At 33.9% G+C, this 25003-nt stretch overlaps 1 protein-coding gene across 4 annotated transcripts in view; it reads left to right on the top strand.

The window, feature by feature from the left end:
• Window positions 1–25003, top strand: part of ARID1B (AT-rich interaction domain 1B) — a 526614-nt gene that overhangs the window by 425521 nt on the left and 76090 nt on the right. For all 4 annotated transcript variants that reach the window (XM_031937578.1, XM_031937582.1, XM_031937579.1 and 1 more), the window contains one exon: window positions 14948–15124. In XM_031937578.1, coding sequence (XP_031793438.1) covers window positions 14948–15124 — 177 coding nt within the window. The remainder of the gene's footprint in view (window positions 1–14947; window positions 15125–25003) is intronic.

The raw sequence follows: 25003 nt of genomic DNA, 5'->3' as shown, positions 1-25003 counted from the left end.
GAAAGATAAAAATATGTAGCCAGACTTATACTATTGAATTTTATGAGCAAGTGTGCATTTTGAGTTCATCCTCTTTAATATTCAGTTCTTGACCAGGCAATCCAACAAACTGGAAAGCTTCACGTCATAGGAAAAACTTAATTGATACTCAGTTTTCTTGAACTTATACTTAGCTAAACTTTAGGAAATTGTGTGTTGAGGGAATTCCAAGGGTAACTGTGCTTATCAATTGCTGATTTAAAAATGAAACAAATAACGAAATTTAACCCAAACATAGTGTTGTTACTATTGAAGCCACCTGATCTTCAGTCATCTGTTAGTCATTTAAAAGTTTAGATCAATGATAACACTGATCTCTCATTCATTCATGCATGCATACATTCCAAAAATACTTACTGAATGCCAACTATGTGCTAAGCCACTAAAAGAAAACACATAAAAATTGAATCTCTTTTGTTGAAATGTGATTTAACCCATTGTACTTCTGTAATTAACATTTCTTTTCTTTGCTTGGTGATTTAGTACTAAATAAATGCAGAGAAATTTTCTTCTAATACATTTATTATTATATGGAATCCCCCCAAAAGAGTTCACATTTCTAAAAATTCATTGTCAAAAAGCCTGCAGCTTGATTGGCAAGGTAGGATCAGAGCTATTATGATGAAGTCTAAAAAATCATGTTTACCTATTGAAAGTATTTTCTTGCATTTTATTCCTCATTCCTTGACTATTCAGGACTCTGATTGGGATTTCTCATGTTTGTCAGTCTAAGGCTACCCACTCCCTCTGCTCAGGAATAGTGTATTAAGAATTTTATCAAAAATTATCTCTATATAAGAGCTTCTGATTGAATCTGCAATTAGGTATGTCTCTATCTGTGAAGATATATGTTCTGTTAAACATTTAGGATGCAAAGGGAAATGACTTTTGTATTATGACCCATTTTCATTGGTTATATATCTTTTATTTGTTTTTATATCAAATTTAATTCCTTATTTTAAAAAAAAATGTTACTCTGTCAGCATAAAGGGAAGGAGGAGCATAAAAGGTAATTCTGTCTAAATGGCAGTTTGAGGGTTTTTTTCACCACCTTTCATTTCATCAATGTAGCTATTAGCATTTTCCCTTCCAAATATGGAAAACTATACACACTAAGTTATAGAGAATAGTGTATATATCATGCACACACAATTGCTGTTAGAGCAAAATTAGAAAAACTCAAAATATACTTTATAAACAATTTATTGTTATCTTTTGTAAAAGGAGAGAAGATAGGTAAGAAGCTAAAATTTAAATTTATTGACATTAAAATGTTTTGTTTTTAACTCCTTTCAAGTGTTAACATAAATGAAAGCAATTAATGATCTTAAACTAGACCACTATTTAGGGAAAACACTTGAAGAAGGTTTATTTATTAGGGCAAATGTATAGGGGTCAGAATTAATTTTTTTGAAAAGCCGCTAATTGTTTTCCCCTTTTAATTTTCACAGTGGTATGTAGTTAAATATTCATGATGATGCTGATGGTATGCTAAAGGTCTGAAACAGATCAGGAGTCTCAAAATCAACACAGGTTATTTAACCCTTTTCATCTAATGTACCATCAGGGACTTGCTCAGTGAATTCCCAGAGTACTAGAATAATTAGAAGATAGTAATGAGGATTTAATTAGTCCTTGAGATATGCTGAAATAGGACCACTGAGAACTTTTCCGTTTGGACATGAATTGCACGCAGAATTGATGCCATTGCAATTCTGTGATGTACTGCAAAATGTATTCTGTTGCTGGAGGCGGTACTGGGGCACCGTTCTGTGCCTGTCAGATCTACATGGAAAGAACCCAGGATGAGATCTTCCAAGACTCCTGAACAGCAGCCAACCCACTCCTCAGCTAAGCCCTCCTTTCTGCAAATGGCCCCCACCTCTTAATTCATTTTCCTCCATTTTTTAAAGGAAGAATAATTGTCATCAAATTAAATAAAGTTTTAATTGTTTTCTTATACCTGATTAGAAAGAAATTACAACTTATGTAGACTTCTATGGTTACCAAACAAAGTGACATATATATGAGAGTAATATTTTGTTTTTTAATTTGTGTCCAACTCACCATGACCCTATTTTGGGCTGTCTTGGTAAAGAGATTGGAGGGGTTTACAAGTTCCTTCTCTGGACCATTTTATATGGGAGGAAACTGAGGCATACAGGATGAAGTGACTTCCCAAGAGTCACACAGCCACGAATAGTCTGGGGCCAGATTTGAACTCAGGAAGATGATTTTTCCTGATTCTAGGCCTGGCACTCTATCCATTGCACCACCTAAATGTCTTGTTGAGAAAAATATGACATGCTGATTAGTTACAAGAGAGTAAATAAATAAGTTGAATAAGGTTTAGTGATTGGGGAAGGTGGAAGTGGTTAGCTAGATTTCTTTACAAGACATTGACTACTATGTCGTCAGAAATCTATCTACTTCATAGAAGTGAGTCTTCACAGAGTGATAGTTATCACTGGCTATTTTGTAGTAAATATAAATGTCATTTTGTCAGTAGAAATGTTATCAATCAAAAGAGTATAATAGATGTGTTCAAGCATTTTAGAAATTTCCTTTTGTATGCCATTTAAAGAAAGAACAAAATCCAAAATAATTTGAATATTTTTTCCATAAATGTCTGTATTAGCTTATTTGTAATTTGGCATTGTGAAATATGTTTTCAAGTTTCTTTATCATCCCACATGCCTTTGCAATATTTAAATTCTGTCCCAGGACTTATAATGACTATATTCTTTCTTTTCTATTGATCAGGCAGCTCTTACCTTGCTTCATGAAATCTGCATGAAATTTCTTCCTGAAATTTCTAATTAGATTCTACTTTTTAATAACTCCTATCAACCTTAAATCTTTCTTTTTTCACTTAAGGAAAAAAAAAAAAAAAACCTCAAAGATGTTCTCCTAAAAAGTAGAGGGATATAAGCCTGCATTTGAATTCTGAGTTCCATACTAATTATGTGTCTTTGGTCAAATTACTTAATCTCTCAGATTAGTTACCCTTCTGCAAAATGGGAATGATACTAATACATATGATAATGATTATATATATATATACACACACACACACACACACACACACACACATACACATACATATAAAAGATATATAATACTTATAACTGTCTAGTGGATTATTGTTAAAGATGATGTCATATATATATATATAACTTCAAATACTATAAAAACCAATCAATTAATACTATTTTAACAGAAATTACCATTTTTTATGAAACTTAAAAAAAAAATCACTTTGTCTCACACTTTGGTGATGAGAATTTCATTCAAAGCAGCCAAATAAAAATTATTCAGGTCATGAAAATTCTTGAGCCTGCCATGTCAATTATACCCCATAAAGTTAATTCATTTGGGTTTGCTTGTTTGCAGGGTGAAATATTTTTCTCTTTACATAACTGCCACAATCCTGAACTTGTATCAGATTCAAGCCACAGTTCTGATCTTATTTCTTTTACAAACACCGTTTTCCAACTAAATTATACATATGATTAGTACAATCAAATGACATCATTGGAAAAGGGATATGAGTTTGAATCCTGAGATTCTGGTGATTCTGGACAACTCAAAAGTATTTGCTCCAGCTCTAAATCTGCAGTTCTATGAACCTATGTAAGCAGACTAGAAAAATACAGGAGATTTTGAGGCAAGAGAGGACAGTAATTAATGTGAGAGGATTAGTAATACTATCCATATAGTGTATCCTCTGAATTTAATCTTAAAGGAAGTAAAGGGATTCTAAGAGGTATAGGGGAAAAGGAAATGAATTCCAGGCATGGAACAGCCTGTGCAAAAGTCAAGGAAAAAGGAGATTGAATTTCAACTTTGAGACATGATTTGGCCAGTTTGCCTGGAATACAGAGTACACGAAGGGAAAAACTCTGAAATGTCGTAGAAAATAGGTCCAGATCACATTGGGATGGAAATTTTTTCTTGTTTTAAAATGAAAAACAAGAATTTGTATTTTCTCCTTCAGAGAGAAGGGAACCACTAAAGATTTTTTAGCTAAAGAGTAACACGATTAGGCTTGTGCTTGAGGACAAATTATTTTGGTGGCTACGTGGAAGAAGAATTGGAGAGGGGAAAGACTATTAGCAAAGATGCCAGTACTTGCTTCATCATAAGACTTATGTGAAAAATAAACAATAAAATTGGTTTTCCCCAACCACTTAATAGCTTTGCCATTAATTTGAGCACCTGATATTACCTTGAAAAAGCCCCATACTCCCTGACCTTTATGTAGAAAATAAGTTTTAGAGAGTTGGAAGTGTTTTACAAAATCTTAAAGCACTATATGAATGTTAGCTATTCATATTATCATTAGCTTTGACTATTGTGATAATATTCTTAGGAAATTATTAAATGTTTTTTTATAACTTTCATTTTGGGCTGCTAAGTGATGCCATGCAGAGTGCTAGGCCTGAAGTCAGAAAGATTCATTTTCATGAGTTCAAATTTAATCTCAGACACCTAACTGGGCAACCCTGGACAAGTCAACCCTGATTAGCTCAAAAAACCAAACAAACAAACCAAAACAACAAGAAAGGGTGGGACTAAATGGTCCTGAAGGCATTTTTAATCTATATCTTCACTAATCTTTAACTAAAATTTAGCATTTCTTTCATTTATGGTCTTTTAAAATGTATTTTAAGAAGGGATCCATAGACTTTACCAAATTTTACCAAACATGATATGGAAAGGTAAGATAAATTACAGTATTTGTTTTAATGACATCTAGTATCATTACTTTTTATTCAACATGATTATTTGAACCACGGGTTAACAAAGTGTTGCTAAATAAAGGTTGCTTTAATGAGTATATTAGACTAATTTCTAATCAGCACTTTATGTTAATAGAAAAGCTTGACTGATGCCTTTTTTTAAAAAAGTAGATTGTTAAATGTCCTCCACATTATTATTTACATTTGCTTCACAGATACTTCCTTAATTAGTAGTACAAATGGTTAACTTTAGTCCAGTTTTATCCAATTATCACATTTTTTCCAATTAATTGTGTCCAAAGTACTGCAGTCTTATGGTATTTCAAACAATCTGATTTTTCTTTCTTATGAATACTCCTTGAAAGAGGAAAATCACTTGTATAACTATAACCCTCGATTTCCTTTCAAATTAAATTTCTAGGGAAGTCATGTGCCTTCTAAATATATGAAGGAAATGATTTTTCGTCTTATCCCCATTTATTATTTTTATTAGTTGACATTTTCTTGTTCTGTCATGTCATTTATGAAGTTGAAATACTACTTAGCTAACTTTTCAAAATTCTATCAAAGCTCTCATTAGAGGAATAAGTTACTTGATGAAAAATATCAATACAGGTTTTAGTTTAGTTTTATTATAAAGTATACTCAATCTTTATTTGTAGAGAATATCAATAAGTAGTAGGTACAAAGAGTTGTCCATCAAAACATTCTACCAGAGCTAGATCTAATGTGACGCTGGAAGATGAATGTTTTCTTTCTGTTTCTGTTGCTACTGTGACCTTGAACAAATTGCTTTACCTTCCCAGTTCTCTTTCTTGCCCTGTAAAAAGAGAAGGTTGGGCTAGAGATTCTTTACTGTCCCTTTGAACTCTTTTTTTTATTTTATTTTAATAACTTTTTATTTACAAGTTATATGCATGGGTAATTTTACAGCATTGACAATTGCCAAACCTTTTGTTCCAATTTTTCCCCTCCTTCTCCCCACCCCCTCCCCTAGATGGCAGGATGACCAATACATGTTAAATATATTAGAGTATAAATTAAATACAAAATAAGTATACATGTCCAAACCATTATTTTGCTGTACAAAAAAATCAGACTCTGAAATATTGTACAATTAGCCTGTGAAGGAAATAAAAAATGCAGGCAGCAAAAATATAGGGATTGGGAATTCAATGTAATGGTTTTTAGTCATCTCCCAGAGTTCTTTCTCTGGGCGTAGCTGGTTCAGTTCATTACTGCTCTCTTGGAACTGATTTGGTTCATCTCATTGCTGAAGATGGCCAGGTCCATCAGAATTGGTCATCATACAGTATTGTTGTTGAAGTATATAATGATCTCCTGGTCCTGCTCATTTCACTCAGCATCAGTTCCTGTAAGTCTCTCCCAGCCTTTCTAAAGTCATCCTGCTGGTCATTTCTTATAGAACAATAACATTCCATAACATTCATATATCACAATTTATTCAGCCATTCTCCAATGGATGGGCATCCACTCAGTTTCCAGCTTCTAACCACTACAAACAGGGCTGCCACAAACATTCATGCACATACAGGTCCCTTTCCCTTCTTTAAAATCTCTTTGGGATATAAGCCCAGTAGTAACACTGCTGGATCAAGGGGCCTTTTGAACTCTTAAGTCACCGTGTTTTAGGATGGACTGGGAGACACACAGAAAGTTGATAGTGTGTTTCTACCAGTTCATAGGTCCACAAAAACATTTGTCTCCGCCCTGAGTATCTAGCTTAGAACTGGCATCTCACAGAACTTGGAGATTTGCATAAGGAAAGGTTGGATATTTTGTCCCCAGCTACCATCTGGGTATTCAGTCACATCTCTCCCTTGATTCCAATTTATCAATGATAGATGATGTGAATTTCTGTGCTAGTCAGTAGCTAAGAGGGCCTTGTGGGGGAGGCTGGGGAAAACTTTAGATATTACTACATCTCTGTATATACAGGGTGCTGGAGGATCAGGGAAAGAAGTGGGAACAGTTCAGCCCGTTAACCTAATAGCACAGCTGGTAGAACACTAGGGGGCCTGGGTTAAAGCCTTGAATGAGTCATTAATTTCTGTCTTCCTCAGAGCAATTGATGTTTTGAAGAGAAACAGGCAGACAAATAAACACTGAACATATTAAAACGTAACAGCAATATTTTCTTAATTCCATTTTCTCCTCCAGTATCAACCTGGCAGCTATTTCTAAAGAGCAGTGTCTTTAACTTGCCTTTATAGTCAGACACTCTCTGCTTAGGTGGTGCTATGTGTGACCATTATTTCACACATGTGGCGAAACATCTTTTGTTGAACTGGCGTGAAGAAACAAGGCAGTCGTTCTGTGAGTTTCAACAGATGCCAACATGAAAATAAATTTTGCATGTGCCAAAGGGAAAATGTGCTCTGCTTTTTGGTGGCTCAGAGAACTTTGAGTATTTTATTGGTACCCTGACAGTGCTTAAATCTTTGCTTACTAAAGAGGCATCTTTGATGAAAAAATTCAGTTTTGTACTGAATATTTGAAATTTCTGTCTTCTTTCTCAGTTTATACTTCCTCCCTTTTTCCTTTTTCACTTATTAATGATTCAAATCTTATGTTTAAACTCCCTCCCCCCCTTTTTTTCCACCATGTTTTGAGGTTCCCTAACACTAGGCAGTGTTTGGTGTTCTGTATGAAATGGAAGAAAGATGTCTTGTGCAGGCTAGTAACCAAGTAATTGCCCCATTTTCATTCTTTGATTGTCTGCAGTTTTTGACTTTGCCAAGAATTATTCCTCTAACTTGGCTTTCAAATCTGTTTACTAATGTTGCTACCTTTTAATTAGTGCATTTTCAAAAGAATATCTGATTAAATTTTAACCCAGTAATCATTTTGGAGATATTAATCACTGTGCAGTTCATTACACTTCGCTATCTAAAGGACTTTTGCCTTCTTATTACCATTATCTCCCTCCAAATAGCATATGTACATGTATATGTGAGCTTGTAGATGAATAACAATGGCCATGTTTATATAATAATGATGATGCAATATATATTTTATATGATATGTTATTAACTAGAATGTTGTTCAGTTGTGTCTGAGTCTTCATAATCCTATGGACCATACTGTCCATGGGGAGTTTTTTGCTCAAAGATCCTAGAGTGATTTTACATTTCCTTCTCCAGTAGATCAAAGTAAGCTAAAACTTAGTGACTTGGTTAGGTTTGAACTCAAGTCTTCCTGACTTCATCTCTGGAGCACTATCCACTGAGCTGTTTAAATGCTGCAATATTTAACTTATTTAATAACTTAATAATAAATAACTTATTTAATATAGTAGAATAATCTGATTCTATAGCATCTACTAGTTGCAGGCATTATGCTAAGAACCTTTAGAAAAATTATATCATTTGATCCTTGCAACAATTCCAGGTTGTAAATCCCTTTTTTACGGATGAGCAGAATTAAGTGTCTTATCAGGGTCACACAGCTAGTATGTTTCTTTAAAGGAATTTGTATTCAATTGGTTCTGACTCCCAGCTCAGTGATCTATCTACTTCACCTTTCAAATGACCCCATAAACATAAATAAAAATATAATCGATAGTATTATATCAACTATTATATATAGTATTATATCAGTATATTATAACAACTCCCAGAGTTGTTGTGAAAATCAAATGATAATATATGTACAGCATTTTTAAATCTTAAGGCATTATCAGAATGCTTGTTGTTGTTGTTGTTATTATTATTATGAATCATTATTATATTCAACTCCTTTTGGGACACTATATAGAGTTTTGTAATAAGCATTGAACGGAAATTTTAGCAACTGGCCCTTCTTCCTCTAAACCAACAAATTTTAAAATTCATGAAATTGGAAAGGAAAGGAAAACTTTAAAAATGAAGGCATATTTCTTTGATGTATTTTCATGTTATTCCCAATTTTTGCCTCTTTTTCTCTCTTAAAACACTTGCTAAAGCATATTTCCTGTAATAAATTGAGAATTAGGAAATGAAATTTGGGATGTAAATTTGTAATTTGGTCTCATCAATGATTATAGTATTACTTTAGGTAAGTCATTTTTTTTTAATGCAAACCCAGGATGAGAGTATTGAAGATTGATGCATTTGACTGAGGATGGTAATAGACCATGAGTAATGGGTACACAGTTCTCCACAATCTGTCTCACTTTCAATGTGAATAACTGGAAGAAAGTTCAGATATGCAGGAAGAATCATAGAACTACAATGACACTTCTATTATCTGTCACTGAAATCACTCATATTAGTATGTTTTTCCAGATGAATACAGTTTGCTGGTTGGAATATCATTTTTAGAATTATTTTGAACAATTTTTTATTAAAGCTTTTTATTTTCAAAACACATACATGAATAATTTTTTGATATTGACCCTTGCAAAACCTTGTGTTCCAGATTTCCCTCTCCTTCTCACCCCCTTCCCTAGATGGCAAGTAATCCAATATATATATATTTAATTATAGCTTTTTATTTACAAGATAGATGCATAGGTAATTTTTCAACATTGACTGTTGCACAAATCCTTTTGTTCCAACTTTCTCCCTCCTATTCCCCATCCCTTCCCCCAGATGGCAGGTTGACCAATATACGTAAAATACGTTAAAGTATAAGTTACATATAAGTATACATGTACAAACAGTTAATTTGCTGTATAAAAAGAGTTGGACTTTGAAATAGTGTACAATTAGTCTATGAAGGAAATCAAAAATGAGGTGGATAAAAATATAGGGATTGGGAATTCTATGTAGTGGCTCATAGTCATCTCCCAGAGTTCTTTCTCTGGGCGTAGCTGGTTCAGTTCATTACAGCTCCATTGGAACTGATTTGGTTGATCTCCTTGCTGAGGATGGCCACGTCCGTTAGAATTGATCAACCTACAGTATTGTTGTTGAAGTATATAATGATCTCCTGGTCCTGCTCATTTCACTCAGCATCAGTTCATGTAAGTCTCTCCAGGCCTTTCTGAAATCATCCTACTGGGCATTTCTTACTGAACAACAATATTTCATAATATTCATATACCACAATTTATTCAGCCATTCTCCAATTGATGTGCATCCACTCAGTTTCCAGTTTCTGGCCACTACAAACAGGGCTGCCACAAACATTCTTGCACATACAGGCCCCTTTCCCTTCTTTAAAATCTTTTTGAGATATAAGCCCAGTAGTAACATTGGTGGGTCAAAAGGTATGCACAATCCAATATATTTTTAAACAATTTTTAGAAAAATCTTTAAAAAACTGATCACCCTTTGTGACTTTCTAAATAAGATTGTTTTTGACATAATTGGACTCTTAATGTTACATAGCTAGGTCTAAAGGGGGGAGGAGAAAAAGGGAGAGAAATTGGAACTTATTTTTTAAACGAATGTATTTGACTTATATATGATTGGGGGAAAATAAAATATTATTTGGGTTATCATTAAAGAGTATTAGTTATTGTATTTAATAAAGTTGTGACCCTAAGAATTATTAAAGTCTTCAGTGCCATTTATTTCTACCATAAATGGGCACAGAATGCTGTGCTTATCAAGTTCTTGTGCCAGGTTTATAAAGAGTTCCTCAGTCTTTTCTTTTGCTGTCACCTCTTGGTTTTTGTTGTCATTATCCCTACATAGGGATAATAGGTACCTTCCCTAATCCTCCTTCCCACACTAGTCTGTTGTTTCTAATTTGCTTTGATCTAACATAATAAGTAAAAAAAACTTTTTGAATCTTTTTAAAAATAAGGATGTTTGGGTTCTGATTAAAATAATATGGTTATGTACTATGAAGAAAGTGCATAAGCTTTGTTTAATGATTATTGTATTTCTTCTCACCAGTATTTCTTTCTTTATTTTTATATAGCTTTTTATTGACAGAGCATATGTATAGGTAATTTTTCAACACTGACCCTTGCAAACACTTCTGTTCCAACTTTTCCCTTCTTTCCCTCCACCCTCTCCCTTAGATGGCAGGCAGTCTTATACATATTAAACATATTAAAGTATATCTTAAATATATGTGTATATATTTATACAGTTCTCTTGTTGCACAAGAAAAATCGGATTTAGAAAGGTAAAAATAATTTGGGAAGAAAAACAAAAATGCAAGCAAACAACAACAGAAAGAGTGTAGATGCTATGTTGTGTTCCACACTCATTTCCCAGTGTTCTTTTGCTTCACCTGTATTTCTTAAAGCTAAGATTGATGACTAAGTGGCCTCTACATAATAATTTCTAGATGATTACATATTGTTTAATATCCATACTTTTTTCATTTTTCCACGTTTCATGTAAAAATTTATGTACATTACTGACCTGTTTTACCCCACATATACATATTCATACATACACACAAATGCACACATATACACGTTTCACAATTCCAGTATCCCCTAACACATTGCTCTGTTTTATCACAAAGAAACAAAATTTTTGTTTTTGATTTTGAAGTCCTAGATAAAGAAATTTTTTAGCTCAATTTTTAAAAATCTATGATGTAATCTTAAATTAAAAAAAAAAATTTCAGCTTACCAAGATATTTCTTTTCAAAAATCCTATAAAATGGTGTATTGTTCAAATATTTCCTCAGATACCCACTTGATGCCCATTTAGTTGTTTCTGTACTTACATGGCAATTGAAACAAATCTTTCAGTCATGTTGTATTCTATGCATGAAGATAGAGCATTAATTAGACAGAAGAGAACAGTGTAGCTCTTTGTTTGCATATGCCAATTGGGTTTTGGGGTTTTTTGGACAGTTTGAAAATTGTGTTTAATGCATCTGAAATAGTCAATCAGTTCAGCAGACTGTCTGAAAATATAAGTTGACCTGACTTTATGAATTAGATGTGTTTCTTGAAATGTACGGTCAAGATGAAAGTGGCATTTTAAAGTTCATTGTAGTCAAAACTTTTTTAAGGTAAACAAATGAAACCAACAGAGAAGCCCATTTCTAATCATTTTGTTGTTGTTATTGTTTTATTTTGGTGAGTTTGGTTATTTTATGGGATATTTTTCTTTTAAAGTCTTTTTAATGGAACAAGTAAATACTTGAGTAATATACTATGGTATTTAATGTGTATACATTTTGCATTCCCATCTGTAGTTATCTAGAAGGTGTTTTTTATTGTTTTTATTTTGTTTAGGTTTTGTTTTAGTTATTTTGGGGGGGTTATTTTTTAATCATTTTTTTATTTTTGCTTACTAGAAAGTTTTGCTTTTATTAAAAAAAAAATCAGATGGTTTGTAATTAAAGGAAAAGCTTCACACCTTTATAAAATACAGCTGGATTCTCACAGCTGTCATTCTGTCTATTCAGAAGCCATAGTACAAGTTGCTATTTTACAACAGCTTTGTAAATGAAACAAACAGTGCCACATAAGCAACTGGCACATCAGTAGAGATAGAAAAATCTGTTTTAAATTTTGTTTTCAGAAATCATTTTAAGGGCAAAAAAGACTCATGTCTTCCATATTAGTAAACTAAAGATATCAGAAAACAAATAACAACCAGGATATGCACACACATACTCACACAAACACATAACTCTAACCATAATTAATAATCACTGGAAAATCAGGAAGAACACGTTTTGAGGAGGAAAGATGACTTTGGTTCTAAGCAGGTTCAGTTTGGGGTTATTAATATTACCATTTATGTTCACATATGTTCCTATGTGATAACACTTAACAATCCTTTGAGCAGGTAGGGTAGCATAAATGTTATTACCATTTTGTTGATCAGAGAACTGAGCCTCTACTAAATTAAGACATTCACACACATGTAATTAGTGATGAAGACAACACTAAAACCTCAGCTTCCTCAGATTCTTAGTCTGTTGTCCTTTCTTTTTTCTTCCATTCTAATTTATTTTTAGCATTTTTCTTTTTAATTTTTGAGTTCCAAATTCTTTCTATCCCTTCTACTATCTGTCATTGCCACTGAGAAGACAATCAATATTAAATTAGTTATACATGTAAAATCATGTAAAACATTTCTATATTAGCAATATTTTCTTTAAAATCAAGAAAAATAAAATAGAAAAATTATGCAATTTTGCACCCAGAATTTTATCAACTTTTTCTCTCTACATATGGATAGCATTTTCACATCGTAAGTCCTTTGAAATTGTCCTAGGTCATTGCATTGATCAGAGAAACTAATTCTTTTAAAGTTGAACATCATTACAACATGGCTATTACTGTGCACAGTGCTTTTCCCATTATTCTTACTGTACTTTGCATGAGTTTGCATAGGTCTTGCCGTATTTTTCTGAAACTACCATCTTTCCCCATCATTTTTGACAGCACAATAGTATTCTATCACAATCATAATCAACAACTTATTCATCCATTCCCTAATTGAAGAGCATCTCCTCGATTTCCAATTCTTTGAAAATCTTTCTTTACTACAAAAAAAGCTACTATACATATTTTTATAGAGTGGTCTTTTTTTTATCTCTTTAAAATACAGACCTAATAATACTATTACTAGAATGAAGGGAATACCCAGTTTTCTAGCCTTTTGGCCATGTTGCTTATCATTCTCCAGAATTGTTGGACCAGTTCACTACTCTATTAGCAGTTCATTAGTGTAGCTATTTTTCCCTATCCTATCATTTTAAAATTATGATAGGTATGTAGTGGTATCTCAGAGTAGTTTTAATTTTTATTTTTCTAATCAATAGTGATTGAGAGCATTTTTTCATATAATTATAGATAGCTTTGATTTCTTCTGAAAACCTTATATTCTTTGACCATTTCTCAACTGGGTAATGGTTCTTATTTTTATAAATTTGGCTGTTTTATACTCAGGATATATTTGTGTAATTAGGCTTTTGTCAGAGGAGAAACTTGCTGTAAAAAATATTGTTGATATTACTTCATTGTCTATGGTACCTTTTTAGCATAATGTAGTTTTCCTGATTATATCTTTTTAATTAGGTCTGTTTTTGCTTTTGCTTTGTCTGAGCTCTTGATTGCCACTTCTGTGTTGGATTTTGTTGTTGTTGTTGTTCATTTGAAGGATATTAGATGCTCCTCTAGTCCTTTATTTTAACTCTGTGTGTGTCTTTCTGTTTCAAGTGTGTTTCTTGTAAATAAATATTGTTGGTTTCTGATTTCTAATTAATTCTTCTGCTTCTGTTTTCTGAGTGAATTCATCCTATTCTCCACTACTCTTTCTATTCATCAGTATAACTATGAACTGAAAAGGGCAAATATTAGCTATTGCTAATGAAGTAATAAAAGATAGCATTGGGAGTTTTGTGCCAGTCAGCTTTAACTAAAATACCTGGAAATAATAGAACAAATCATCAGTTTACTGACCCTGGGAAGAATATAAGGTTTTATGGGCAAATAATATCAGGTCAATTTAATTCCATTTTCTCTTACAGGTCTTATTAATAAGGGGAAAGAAATATATGTAACATAACTGAACTTGAGTTAAGCTCTTGATTCAGTTCTACTTGATTATCTCATTAATAAGCTGTTTTAGTGCCAAATTGAATGATATATACAGCAAATTTGATGGAGGTTCAGAAAAGATCATTGTTAAAGAGAGTAGTTGAATAATGCTTCCTACAAAAAGTAATATTTGAACTGTCTCTTGGAAAGTAAGGAAGGTTTCATGGAAGAAGAGCTGGGGGGTAATGATCATATAAGTAAAGTGGTCACAGTAGAAAAGTATGGCATGTGTATGGGACAATGAAGAAGAAAGAAGGGATATTCAAGGGGTTTACCACATTCTTCCAAAAAGCAATTTAATCCTTGCAGTTTTTTTGTTGGAGCTTCAGATATGATAAAATATTGATTGAGTTATTAGGTCTCCCACTATTCTTTTGTCCTTCTTTATAGTGTACTGAGTTATACTCTAGACTTCTGGTACAACCTTTAGGTTCACTCCAACGGTTCAGAACTTGAGCGTGACTTGATCTATCTTAGATGACCCTCAATTAAATCTTGATTATCTGCTACTCCAGGAGATTTCCAAGCAAGAAAGTTGGTTAGAAATTGACCTTGGCACATTCTCAGGATTCAGGAACCCTAAAGAAGCCTCATATAATAGGAAAAACCCATCCTAATTCAAGATTTATATTTTATATATGAAAGCTTTCTGATATGTGAATTTATACTTTTTTATACTCATTTTTTCTTACAGGTTTTATGACAGGCACACAAAGGAACCCTCAGATGTCTCAATATGGGCCTCAACAAACTGGACCATCTATGTCACCTCATCCTTCCCCTGGAGGACAAATACATCCTGGAATTGGTAGCTTTCAAAGTAACTCTAGTGGGGCTTATGGTCCTCAGATGAGCCAATATGGACCACAAGGTAAAAAATTTTAAAAACAAGCAAACTCTGTGTGTGTGTATGTGTATGTATGTAAATATATCCACACATATAACACATAGTTCCTGAACTATTGATGTAAAACTCCTGAATAATCTTAGTCTTTATGCTTTAGAAATATTTTGTTAAAATGCTTCTTTTTATGTTAAATCTGGAAGAATGTAAGATCTTTCATTGATTCAAAGTTAAATATTAAGAGGAGAGAGAGAGAGAGAGAGAGAGAGAGAGAGAGAGAGAGAGAGAGAGAGAGAGAGAGAGAGAGAGAGAGAGCGCGAGAACGAGAACACGAGAACAAAAATTATTTTGCTCACAAAACTTCTGTTTGACATCCCTAGTCTGACTCACAGATTCAGGGACCTCAGAGACCATCTTTTTCAGTCTTCTCATTTTACAAACAGAGAAACTATGGCCCAGGGAAATTAAGTGATTTGTTCAAGATGACACAGCAAGCAAGTCTATAAAAATGGAATTGTTCTTGGAATATAAAAGACATAGGTCCAGCTTCCAAATAGTTTATAATTTAAACTTTAATTTTATTGTTCACATCCAAGTTACTTTTTCCTTCTACTGATATTTATATATTCTTTTTTCCCTGTGATACAAAGGCAAAGCTTCACCTTCATATTCCTTTTTAATCATCTGTTAGACATTTTCATGAATTTCTGACCTTGATAGAAAAATGAGAAGTTCATAGCAGTAATTTTCTCCTGTCTTTCAAGGGAAAAACTGAAGGATGTTGCAGGACAGTAAAGGTCAAAAATACAAATTCTATTGTGTTTGAGGTATCTCAAAGGCAGATGGGTCATAGATTTAGAGATTGACAGGATCTTAGAGACCATACAGTCCAAAGTTCTCATTCTAAAAATGAGAAGATATGATGGCACTCATTAATTATTCTTGTTAATAGGAGATGCTAAAGCCTCTCAATTGCTTGAATTTAATAGTTTTCAAATGCAGCAGTGATAAAGATCATCAAGTATCCATACAAAGTCTGTGGCCAATATGGGGCACCATTTAATATCAGATGGTCACCAAACTATGCAAAGGGAGGGGCAAACCAACTAGGTCTGCAAAAATATAGCCAGACACAACTTTCATTTTGATCAGTATTGGTATCAAACCTGTGATACTGCTGCATTTCCAGCCTGTGTGACATAGGGAGACCTATCTTCAAAAGAAAGAGGAGATCAGCATTGAATATGTGCAAAAATAATTTGCAGAGGGATAACATGATTCATTTCCTATAATTAACTAAATTCTTCTAAAAGTACTAGATATTTACCAGATTAAGATGATGGGTATGGAGATATGAAGTTCTTAGTCTTAAAAGCATCGCAACAGAGTTAGAAAGGGGTATCTATTTATTTTAAACACTTACCATGTTCAACACTATTTCATGGGCATTGTTAAGTAGAGATTTATTGAATCATTTTAGTGATTATGATATCTTTGAAGAAAGATTTAAAGTCAAGGAACCAGGATTTGACATGTGTGACCTCTGATAATTCATTTGACTTTTTGAGGTCTCATCTCATCTGTAAAAAGAGTACATGATTCCCAAGGTCATTTATCCCTCTAAATCCTATTCCATACTAATTTTGAATCCTTACAGATCTAACCTTTTCATCTTACTGACTGGAGTCTACCTGATCCATAAAGTTAAGATAGTATTCTGAATACTTGTAACATTTCCTCTTTTTTTATTTGTTCCTGTGTGACCATAAGAACAATGAACAATGCTACAGAAAGAAACTATGTTCACAGTATAAGTTTAAATCAAAAAATATTTTCTTTTCTTAAGTCTCAAAGTTCTTCCCTATCTTTGTTTAAGAAATTATCTTTTGAATTCCATTTCATGAAAAACTACCTGGGAAAACAAAACTTTCTGGTGGGATAAATGGACTAAAGTATTATTTTAAAAGGACCAGTCAATGTCAATAGATTTTAGTGTATTTCTCTGTTATCATGAAAAAAGATGATAGATAAATTGGGAGTGAAAACTCTCAGTTGATTATCAACAAACTCCCTGATATTTTGCTCTACAGCTTTTCACCTCAGCTAACCAAAAAAAGTCTTTCTTCTCTGAAAACTTACTCACAGAACGTCCTTTGTACCTCGTTTGCAAAATAATGTTTTCTACCTTGCATTAAGGCTCTTATGTTGCATGTTTTATCTTACCTACTAGATTGTAAACTTCTTCAGAGTAGGGGAATGGTGGGTCTGTTTCATCTTTGTATTTCTATACTCTGAGTGTGGTAGGTTTTATGTTGGCTGAATGACCGAATTAATAAACTTGGCTATTCCTTACTTAACATTTTTTCCAGGTCATTGATTCCCTCTCCTCCATTTGGACTATAAATTCTCACATTTTTATGTATTATGAAGCAGTCTGTATAGTTTATAACAATATAGAAGATCATATTACTCTAAAGATCATTTCTTTTCACAGATTTTTTTGAAAGTTATTTTTTATCTGAGTAATTATCTCCTCACATTGGACCAGATTATTTGTATTCTGTCCATCCAGTATCCTGCCACAATCCCTTTCTAGGAAAGCATAAGCTATTTCTGTGTCAAATAGAGACATTTGGTATAAAGATGTGGAGCTACCTTATGCCATGCCTGACTAGGGGTTTATCAACTTATTGTCATGACTTCTTTTGGAAACACTGTTGCTTCTATAAGGTCTCCAGAAAGGGATCATTCAGCTTTCATTTTAGTCCCACAAATGACAAGGAACTGATCATCTCATAGAGCATCCTGTTTTATTTATCTTTTACCCACCTCAAGTTCCTTCCCTTTCCCCTGGTTCTTTTCCCTAGACTAAATATTTCCTTCAACTGATTCTTATAGGATATGGTTTCCTGATTACTCATTTCTGGATACACTCCAGTAATCTGTCTCTCTTTAAGATTTGGTACCCAGAACTGAATCAGGTAGTCCAAAGATCTTGCTTGTAATTAGACTATTTTCTCCCTCACCTAGAAACCTTAATTCTACTATTGCAGCATCCATAATTTAGCCTTTTCCATGAGTAAATCATACTGTTAACATATTAATCCTAAAGTCTACAGAATTCTTCAACACTTTTTCACATGACCTACTATCTAGTCATATTTTCTCCATTTTGTACTTGTGTAAACTATTTTTTTTATAATTTTTGTACCAAGCCTATTTAGATCTTTTTATATTCTATTTCTTCGGCTGTTCTATTATCCATCCCTTTCAGCTCAGTATTTCTTACAAATGTTAAAAGGATGCCATCTCTGTCTTTATCCAAATAATTTACAAAAATGTTGAGCAGCATATTGGACACTTTTCACCCTGCAACTTAACAAATTTAGACTATTAAGGTAATAGTAAGGTAATAATGCCTAAGAACAGTAATTTAATACATATTGCTGTAGATCAAAACATGTGCTGAAGTGCTCCCAATTTGCTTCTCCCAAATAGTAGAATTTAGTCCCTTTTGTTTGGTCAGCTTTTATTTTTAATAGTAGAATCTGTTTTGGAAGTCTAAAGTAGTCCAATTGATTTCACTCCAAAAGAATAATAGGTCTGTTGCATGATACCTGTAACTCATTCTGAATAACTTCCTAAAAATGATGTAACTATAAAATTCATAATTTTGGAATGCTTAACTAGGTTTTTTTAGTCATTTTTACAAGTCATAAATGTTATTAAATATTTTTATTAATCATTATTAAACACTGATGTAGCATATCAATGAATGAAAATGTGTTACGTATTTTTTGTACACCAAACCCTGGGAATACAAATATAAAAAAGACAGCACCTGCTAATTATCAATAGTTGACGATATATAAAAGAAAGTTCAATTCCTGGGCAGATAGAAAGGTCTAGGTGTTCTAAAGATCTGGTTGTGGGGTGGGTACCAAGGTCCAAAGGTCCTTAGGTTATTTCAGTGCCAAGAATCTAGGGAGTAGAAAGTCAAAGCAGGATGGTAAGGACTGTTGATTGTGCCAATGGTCTTTCATTTCCCTGGAGGGAATAGAGTTGGGGATTCCCATCTCTTCTAAACCATGTGAGCAATTAAGAAACTTTGCAGGAGTTTTGTAGAAAGTGTTGAGTAAAGTAGTGAGTTACTGTGCCAGTGATCTTACCATCTCTTGGCTGTCCATTCCAAATGGGTTCTTAAGATCTACTTTTAATCCACTAAAATCTTTGTCAGGTAAGTAGTTAATCATTTCATTTTCTTATTCTTCATAATATAGAATAGAATGATCTCAGAAGTTACCTACCCTAACTCCTGCCTAAAGAGAAACTTCATCTGCAGCATCCAAAGCAAGTGATATTTTTTAAACACACCTCCTAAATGGCACTGTGCTAAATGCTAAAGATATAAATAAGAAAGACAGTGCCTGCCCTTGGTAAGCTTATCATCTAGCGGGAGAAGGCAGCACAGAAAAGGGAGAAAATGAGGGAATAGTACCAGATTCTTCTTTGGTCTAGAATCTCAAACTCCTTCCACATAATCTAAAATGGCCTTGTTTTTAAGTCCTGTCACCAACCAGTTTTAATGTCTTCCAGCCTATCATTGTGCTTCCTAAAACAAATGATTCGCCCTAGACTAAACATAAGCCCCCAGATATGCTCTGGGGGGAAAGGTGCATATTGGAACAATAACTTTCCTTTTCTTAATATTCTTCTTCTAGTAAGGCGTCCTAAGATTGTGTTAGCTTTTTTGGCTACCATGTCACAATGTTGATTCACATGGTCAGACATGGAGTCAAAAAACTTGAGTTCATGTCTTGCTTAAGATGCTTACTAGACTCGTCATCCTAGATAGTTCACTTAATCTCTCTCAGGTTTGCTTTTCTCATCTGAACAAAATTGGGATGATACACAGAGGTACTTAATATGAAGCACTTTACAAATCTTAAAGTACTACATAAATGCCAGCCATTGATGCTGTTATAATTATACTACGACGACGATGACGACGTCTGGATGTTTTCCATGTAAAATGTTATTTAGCCACATTCTCCATTCCTTTGATTACAAAATATTTTTACATTTGGGTCTAAGATTTTGTTTCTGCCTATATAGCTAGACCATTGGGATTTTTTGGTGCTGCAAGTTTCTTGGCAATTGAAGATTTTACAAGCATTCCACTAATCTAATTAATTGACCAAAATGTGGATTAGAACAATACCAAGAACAGAGTCATACGCAATCCTCCTGGTTGGCATTATTTCATTAATTACTACTCTGTTCATCTAATTTCAAATCCACAAAGTTGTACAGTCATTTAGATCATGTATTTCTATTTATACATAAGGTTGTCTTAATGATAAATGATTTTTACATATAAATATTTATCCTATTTATTTCAACAATAATCCTCACATCATTGTGTTTAAGTGCTATGGCTATTATTGTCCCTTGTTATGTATAACATAAAGGATCAATTAGCAGGTGATTTGCCTGTCTCTACATATTAGTAAGTGACAGATACAGGACCTGAACTCAGTTCTCCCTTTATTCCAAAGTCCAGTACTTTCCATTATACCATCCTGCCTTTTGATATAGAAGAAATGCCATAAAATCAGGTGCTTTTGGTGTTCCCTGCCTCAAAGCCATATTCTGGGCTACCATTTTTCTAAACCAACTAAAAACAATGACTGATTTTGGTATGTTACTGCTATGACATGGTCTTGAGAAAACCAAACTAGTTCATATTGATCATCAGTTCACTTTCTATACCTTCAAGCCATCCCATTGTGGCAGCTAAGGTGGGGTACTGCTAATAGCCTCAAGTCTGGAATCAAAGACCTGAGTTAAAATTTGACTTCAGACACTTACTAGCTATGCAACCTTGGACAAGTCACTTAACCTCCTTTTGCTTCAGTTTCTTTACCTAAAAAGTGGAGGTGACAAATAGCACCTACCTTCCAGGATTGTGGTAAAGAATAATTAAAGTAATATTTGTAAAGCATTTAGTATAAGGCCCAGCACATAGTAGGTGCTATTGCTCTTGCTTTCCTTTAATAATATTAATTAAAATTACAGTACTGAAATTTTTCCAGGAATTGAAATCAAGACTGCCAAGCTTTAGTTTGAACCAACTAATTTTCTTTCCCTTTTGGTAATGAATATTATTTGACCTTAGTGCTGTAACACTTATTCATTTACTCTGCAAGATTTTCCAAAATCATCAATGGTGACTCACCTGTGCCTATCCACTGGTTCTTTCTGTGCCTTGTGTGATACAGTTCTTTCAAATTCATTGAGAATACCTGCAGGGCCTTCTTAATATCTTTTATCATCAGTTCCTTTTATTAGCCAAATCAGAAGTTGATGCTCTCCTTTTCAAGGGAAAAAAAAAGGCAAAGTAAGAATTGAATAATTCTGCCCCTATCCTTTACTGTTGTTTGTCCTTTTGGGCTTACTGTAATTTTTTTTTAAATAAGTAAATTGGCCCTTTTTGTTGTCTTAGGCATCTTCAGTGCTTTCTGAGTATCAGTGTTCTTGGTATTGCTTTAATGGTGCCATTCCACTTTATTAATCCTCATTTATTATCCCTTATTTTGTCTTCATCCTTTTTTTTTTAAATCATTCTATGTTAGTTGATACAAATACATAAATTCTATTCAAAAAGAAAAATTTCTTGTTCTCATCTTAGACATCTTTATATCCTCCTTGGCAGGTTATCATCATCCTTCAACCCATGAGGCATTCAGATAATGATTTAATATAATATGCAAAAGCTAATAAACATTTCATAAATGCTTACTTATGGATCGGATACCGTGTCAAGTGTGGGGGATTCAAACCAAAAGAAAAAACCTCTGCCTTCAAGGAGCTTATATTTTTATGGGGGAGGCAACATATATCTATAGTTAGATAGCCTAGATAAATGGAAGAATGGATAATTAGAGAAATAGAGGATAGAAAGATACATATATTCATTAAATTGAGGCATGGGTGATAAATACCTAATAGATGGAAAGTAACCTTAGGGGGGAACTAATAGATGAGGGGACCAGTAAAGACCTGTACAGGACGTGACATTGTAACTGAGACTAAAAAGGAAGCTATTCTAAGAAGTTTGGTTGAGAAGGGAAAACATTTCAGAAATGGACCAGGGACAAAGAGGGAACCAGTTATATGTGTGGTGATAGGAAATAGAATAGTATTTGTCAAGAAGAGAGAGAAGGCCAGTTTGATTGAATTGTAGAGGACATAGAGGGATACAGTGTATATTTAAAACAAGCAAACAACTAGGAATATGGGAAAGTTCTGCATTATAAGTGAAGAACTTTAAATGGCAAACAGAAGTTCATGTTTAATCTCAGTGGTAACAGGGAACCCCTGGAACTTATAAAGTTTAAGAGAAGGTATGGCCAGGGCTAGGGCAAGCAGACTTGCATTTTATTGTGGAGAATGAATTAGATTTGAAGTGCTGGGGGAATTTGGGGTAGTGAGTCTTGTTGGAATGTAAAAGGGAATGAGAGCTTGAAGTAGAGTAGTGGCTATTTCCAGAGTAGTAAGAAAGGGGTATATGTGTAGAGGCTGTAGAGGAATAAATTATAAAATTTAGCAACTGCTTTGATATGTGGAGTGAGTAAGATAAAGGAGTTCAGAGGACCCTGAGGCTGATGTTGAGAGCGACTCAAAGGATCATAGAGCTCGTGACAATAATATAGAAGTTCAGAAAAGTGATTTTTGAGTATAAGTTTTATTCTTGATATTTCAAATGTGTGACACTCATTTCTGAATCTCCAGTCTGTAAGTGGTGATGTGGGACTGTAGTTTGGGACAGAGACTGGGCCTGGATTTCTGAATCATCTATATAGAAATGATCTTTGAACCCCTGGGAGCTGATGAAATGACCAAATGAGATTCTGTAAAGATAAGGGGGCTCAAGACAGGCTTTTAAGAGAATGAATGAATTGGATAATGCTAGGGTTGTATTACTGTGGTGAGGACACCATTGAGATTAGAAGGCATAATACATTTAGAGTGGACCCTTGTAAGTGTTGGCAAGATTGAGATTATGACTATCTCTCTGGGTAACTGAGATTTATCATAAATCTAGTGCAGGAAGGGACCTTAGAGTCTACTCTTCCTTCATTTTACAGATGTTTAATTGTAAGGAAATGCTAAAGGAACCGATTTGCTTAAAGTTACGTAGGTAACTTTAATTTCTGATTCGAAAGCCAGTGCTATTTTCACCAAAATACAATCTTCCTGCATGAGCCATAGTTTGTGGAAGTTGATTAGAAATAAGGAATAAATGGAAAGTTTGGGAATTTTGAGGGTTAAAAAAATTCATGATTTGTATGTTGAAGTCCCATAGTAAGAAGGCAGAAATTGGAGTGGAGAAAAAGACTACGATCTAGGTATTGAATGCATTAAAGATGGAGGGATAATTTGCTGTGCTTGAGTAAATAATGGATGTCAGCATCTAGGATGTATAATTAATCTAGATACCAGAGGAAAAAGAAGATGGTATACAAAAAATATTCAAGTTCTAATGCCACAAGTGGGAGTTGTAGGGAGCAGGGATGGATCCAGAAACATTATATAAGTAAAAATTTAGCTAGTACTGAAACAAATAGCCTGAGAGTCAGTGTTATCTGGAGAGACCTTGGTCTTAGTGAATACCAGAAGATAGGAGGAGAAAAAAGGAAGTAAAATAGAGTAAAAGAAATTTGTTAAAAATTCATTGGACTATATGTGAATTTGTCACATGGTGAAGAGGAAACAAGGATGAGAATAATGGAAGCAGAAAAATTATGATTGGAAATATGGCAGAGATCTGTGGCAGTTAGGATTTCAGAATCACAGGGAGGAGGAAAGTGTAGGGTAGAAGTATTACCATTAGAAAATGAGTCCAAGTAGAACAAAAATAAGGTCTCCAAATGAAGACAGGTGAAGATTCAGGTTCAAACCTCTTGGATTTCAGAATAGCCCACAACTTCTATTCTTTCCATGCTATGAATTCTAAGGTTACTTTTTCCTAAGCAGCTTCTGAAACACCTTTGGGAAAGCCTTAGCAGGTATGGTGTGTCCCAAGGTTAATTGGGGGAAACCTCCATCTAATTATGGGTTATCTAGTCCTAGTAAGGAGGTTAGAAGTTCTTGGCTATTTTAGCCCTCAGGGAATAGGGAAAATTGGTAGGAAACAATGTGTTTCAGTCTCTTTAGTTTTAACTCTAGAGCATCAGGAAGTTTAAGGAGGAAACTGAAGTGTTTTGCCCTGTCTTTCTCAAACTAGCCCTAATCAGATCCTAGTTGTGTTGAGGCGCTCACGCTGGTCTGGAAATATAATTATTGAGGAAGAGTTGATCCAGCCACCTCAGCCCAGGTATTGCTCTTGGGCCTCCTGAAACCTAGTGTGAGATGGCAAGCCAGTCCAGGAGCAGGACCTTGCTGTATCATGCCTTTATGTGCCATTGATTGTATTCTTCCAAAACCAAGAAATTATTTAGTTCAGAGTAAAAGAAGCTACAGCTAATTTAAAGTTTCTGATAATAGCAATCCTTCAGGTTTGTTTTGTATATTAAATGAAATAAGATTGATCATTTAATTTTTCTTCTCTTAAAATTATGATAGTGATTTTGCTAGGAATTTCAACTAAAGTATGTTCCATTTATGCCTAAATTTAATTCTAGGTAGGTTGGAATTTAAAATCAATTGGTCATAGGGATAAAGTAGGCAAAGAGTTCATACATTTGTGTTCCAAAAGCAACTGTGCCAGGCTGTACCCACTTGAAAAGTGTGGGCTTTCGGACTTGGCTGCCTGACATGTCCAGCTGATGTAGGCTGGCCCAGCATCTGCTGCATTCATTGTGTTTAATGCTGGATCCATCTGTTTTCTGTCTAAGCTATTGC

Source organism: Sarcophilus harrisii, chromosome 4, assembly GCF_902635505.1.
Source record: "Sarcophilus harrisii chromosome 4, mSarHar1.11, whole genome shotgun sequence".
Classification (NCBI taxonomy): domain Eukaryota; kingdom Metazoa; phylum Chordata; class Mammalia; order Dasyuromorphia; family Dasyuridae; genus Sarcophilus; species Sarcophilus harrisii.
The sequence above is the reverse complement of the archived record's forward strand: the minus strand, read 5'-3'. Positions and strand labels throughout refer to the sequence as shown.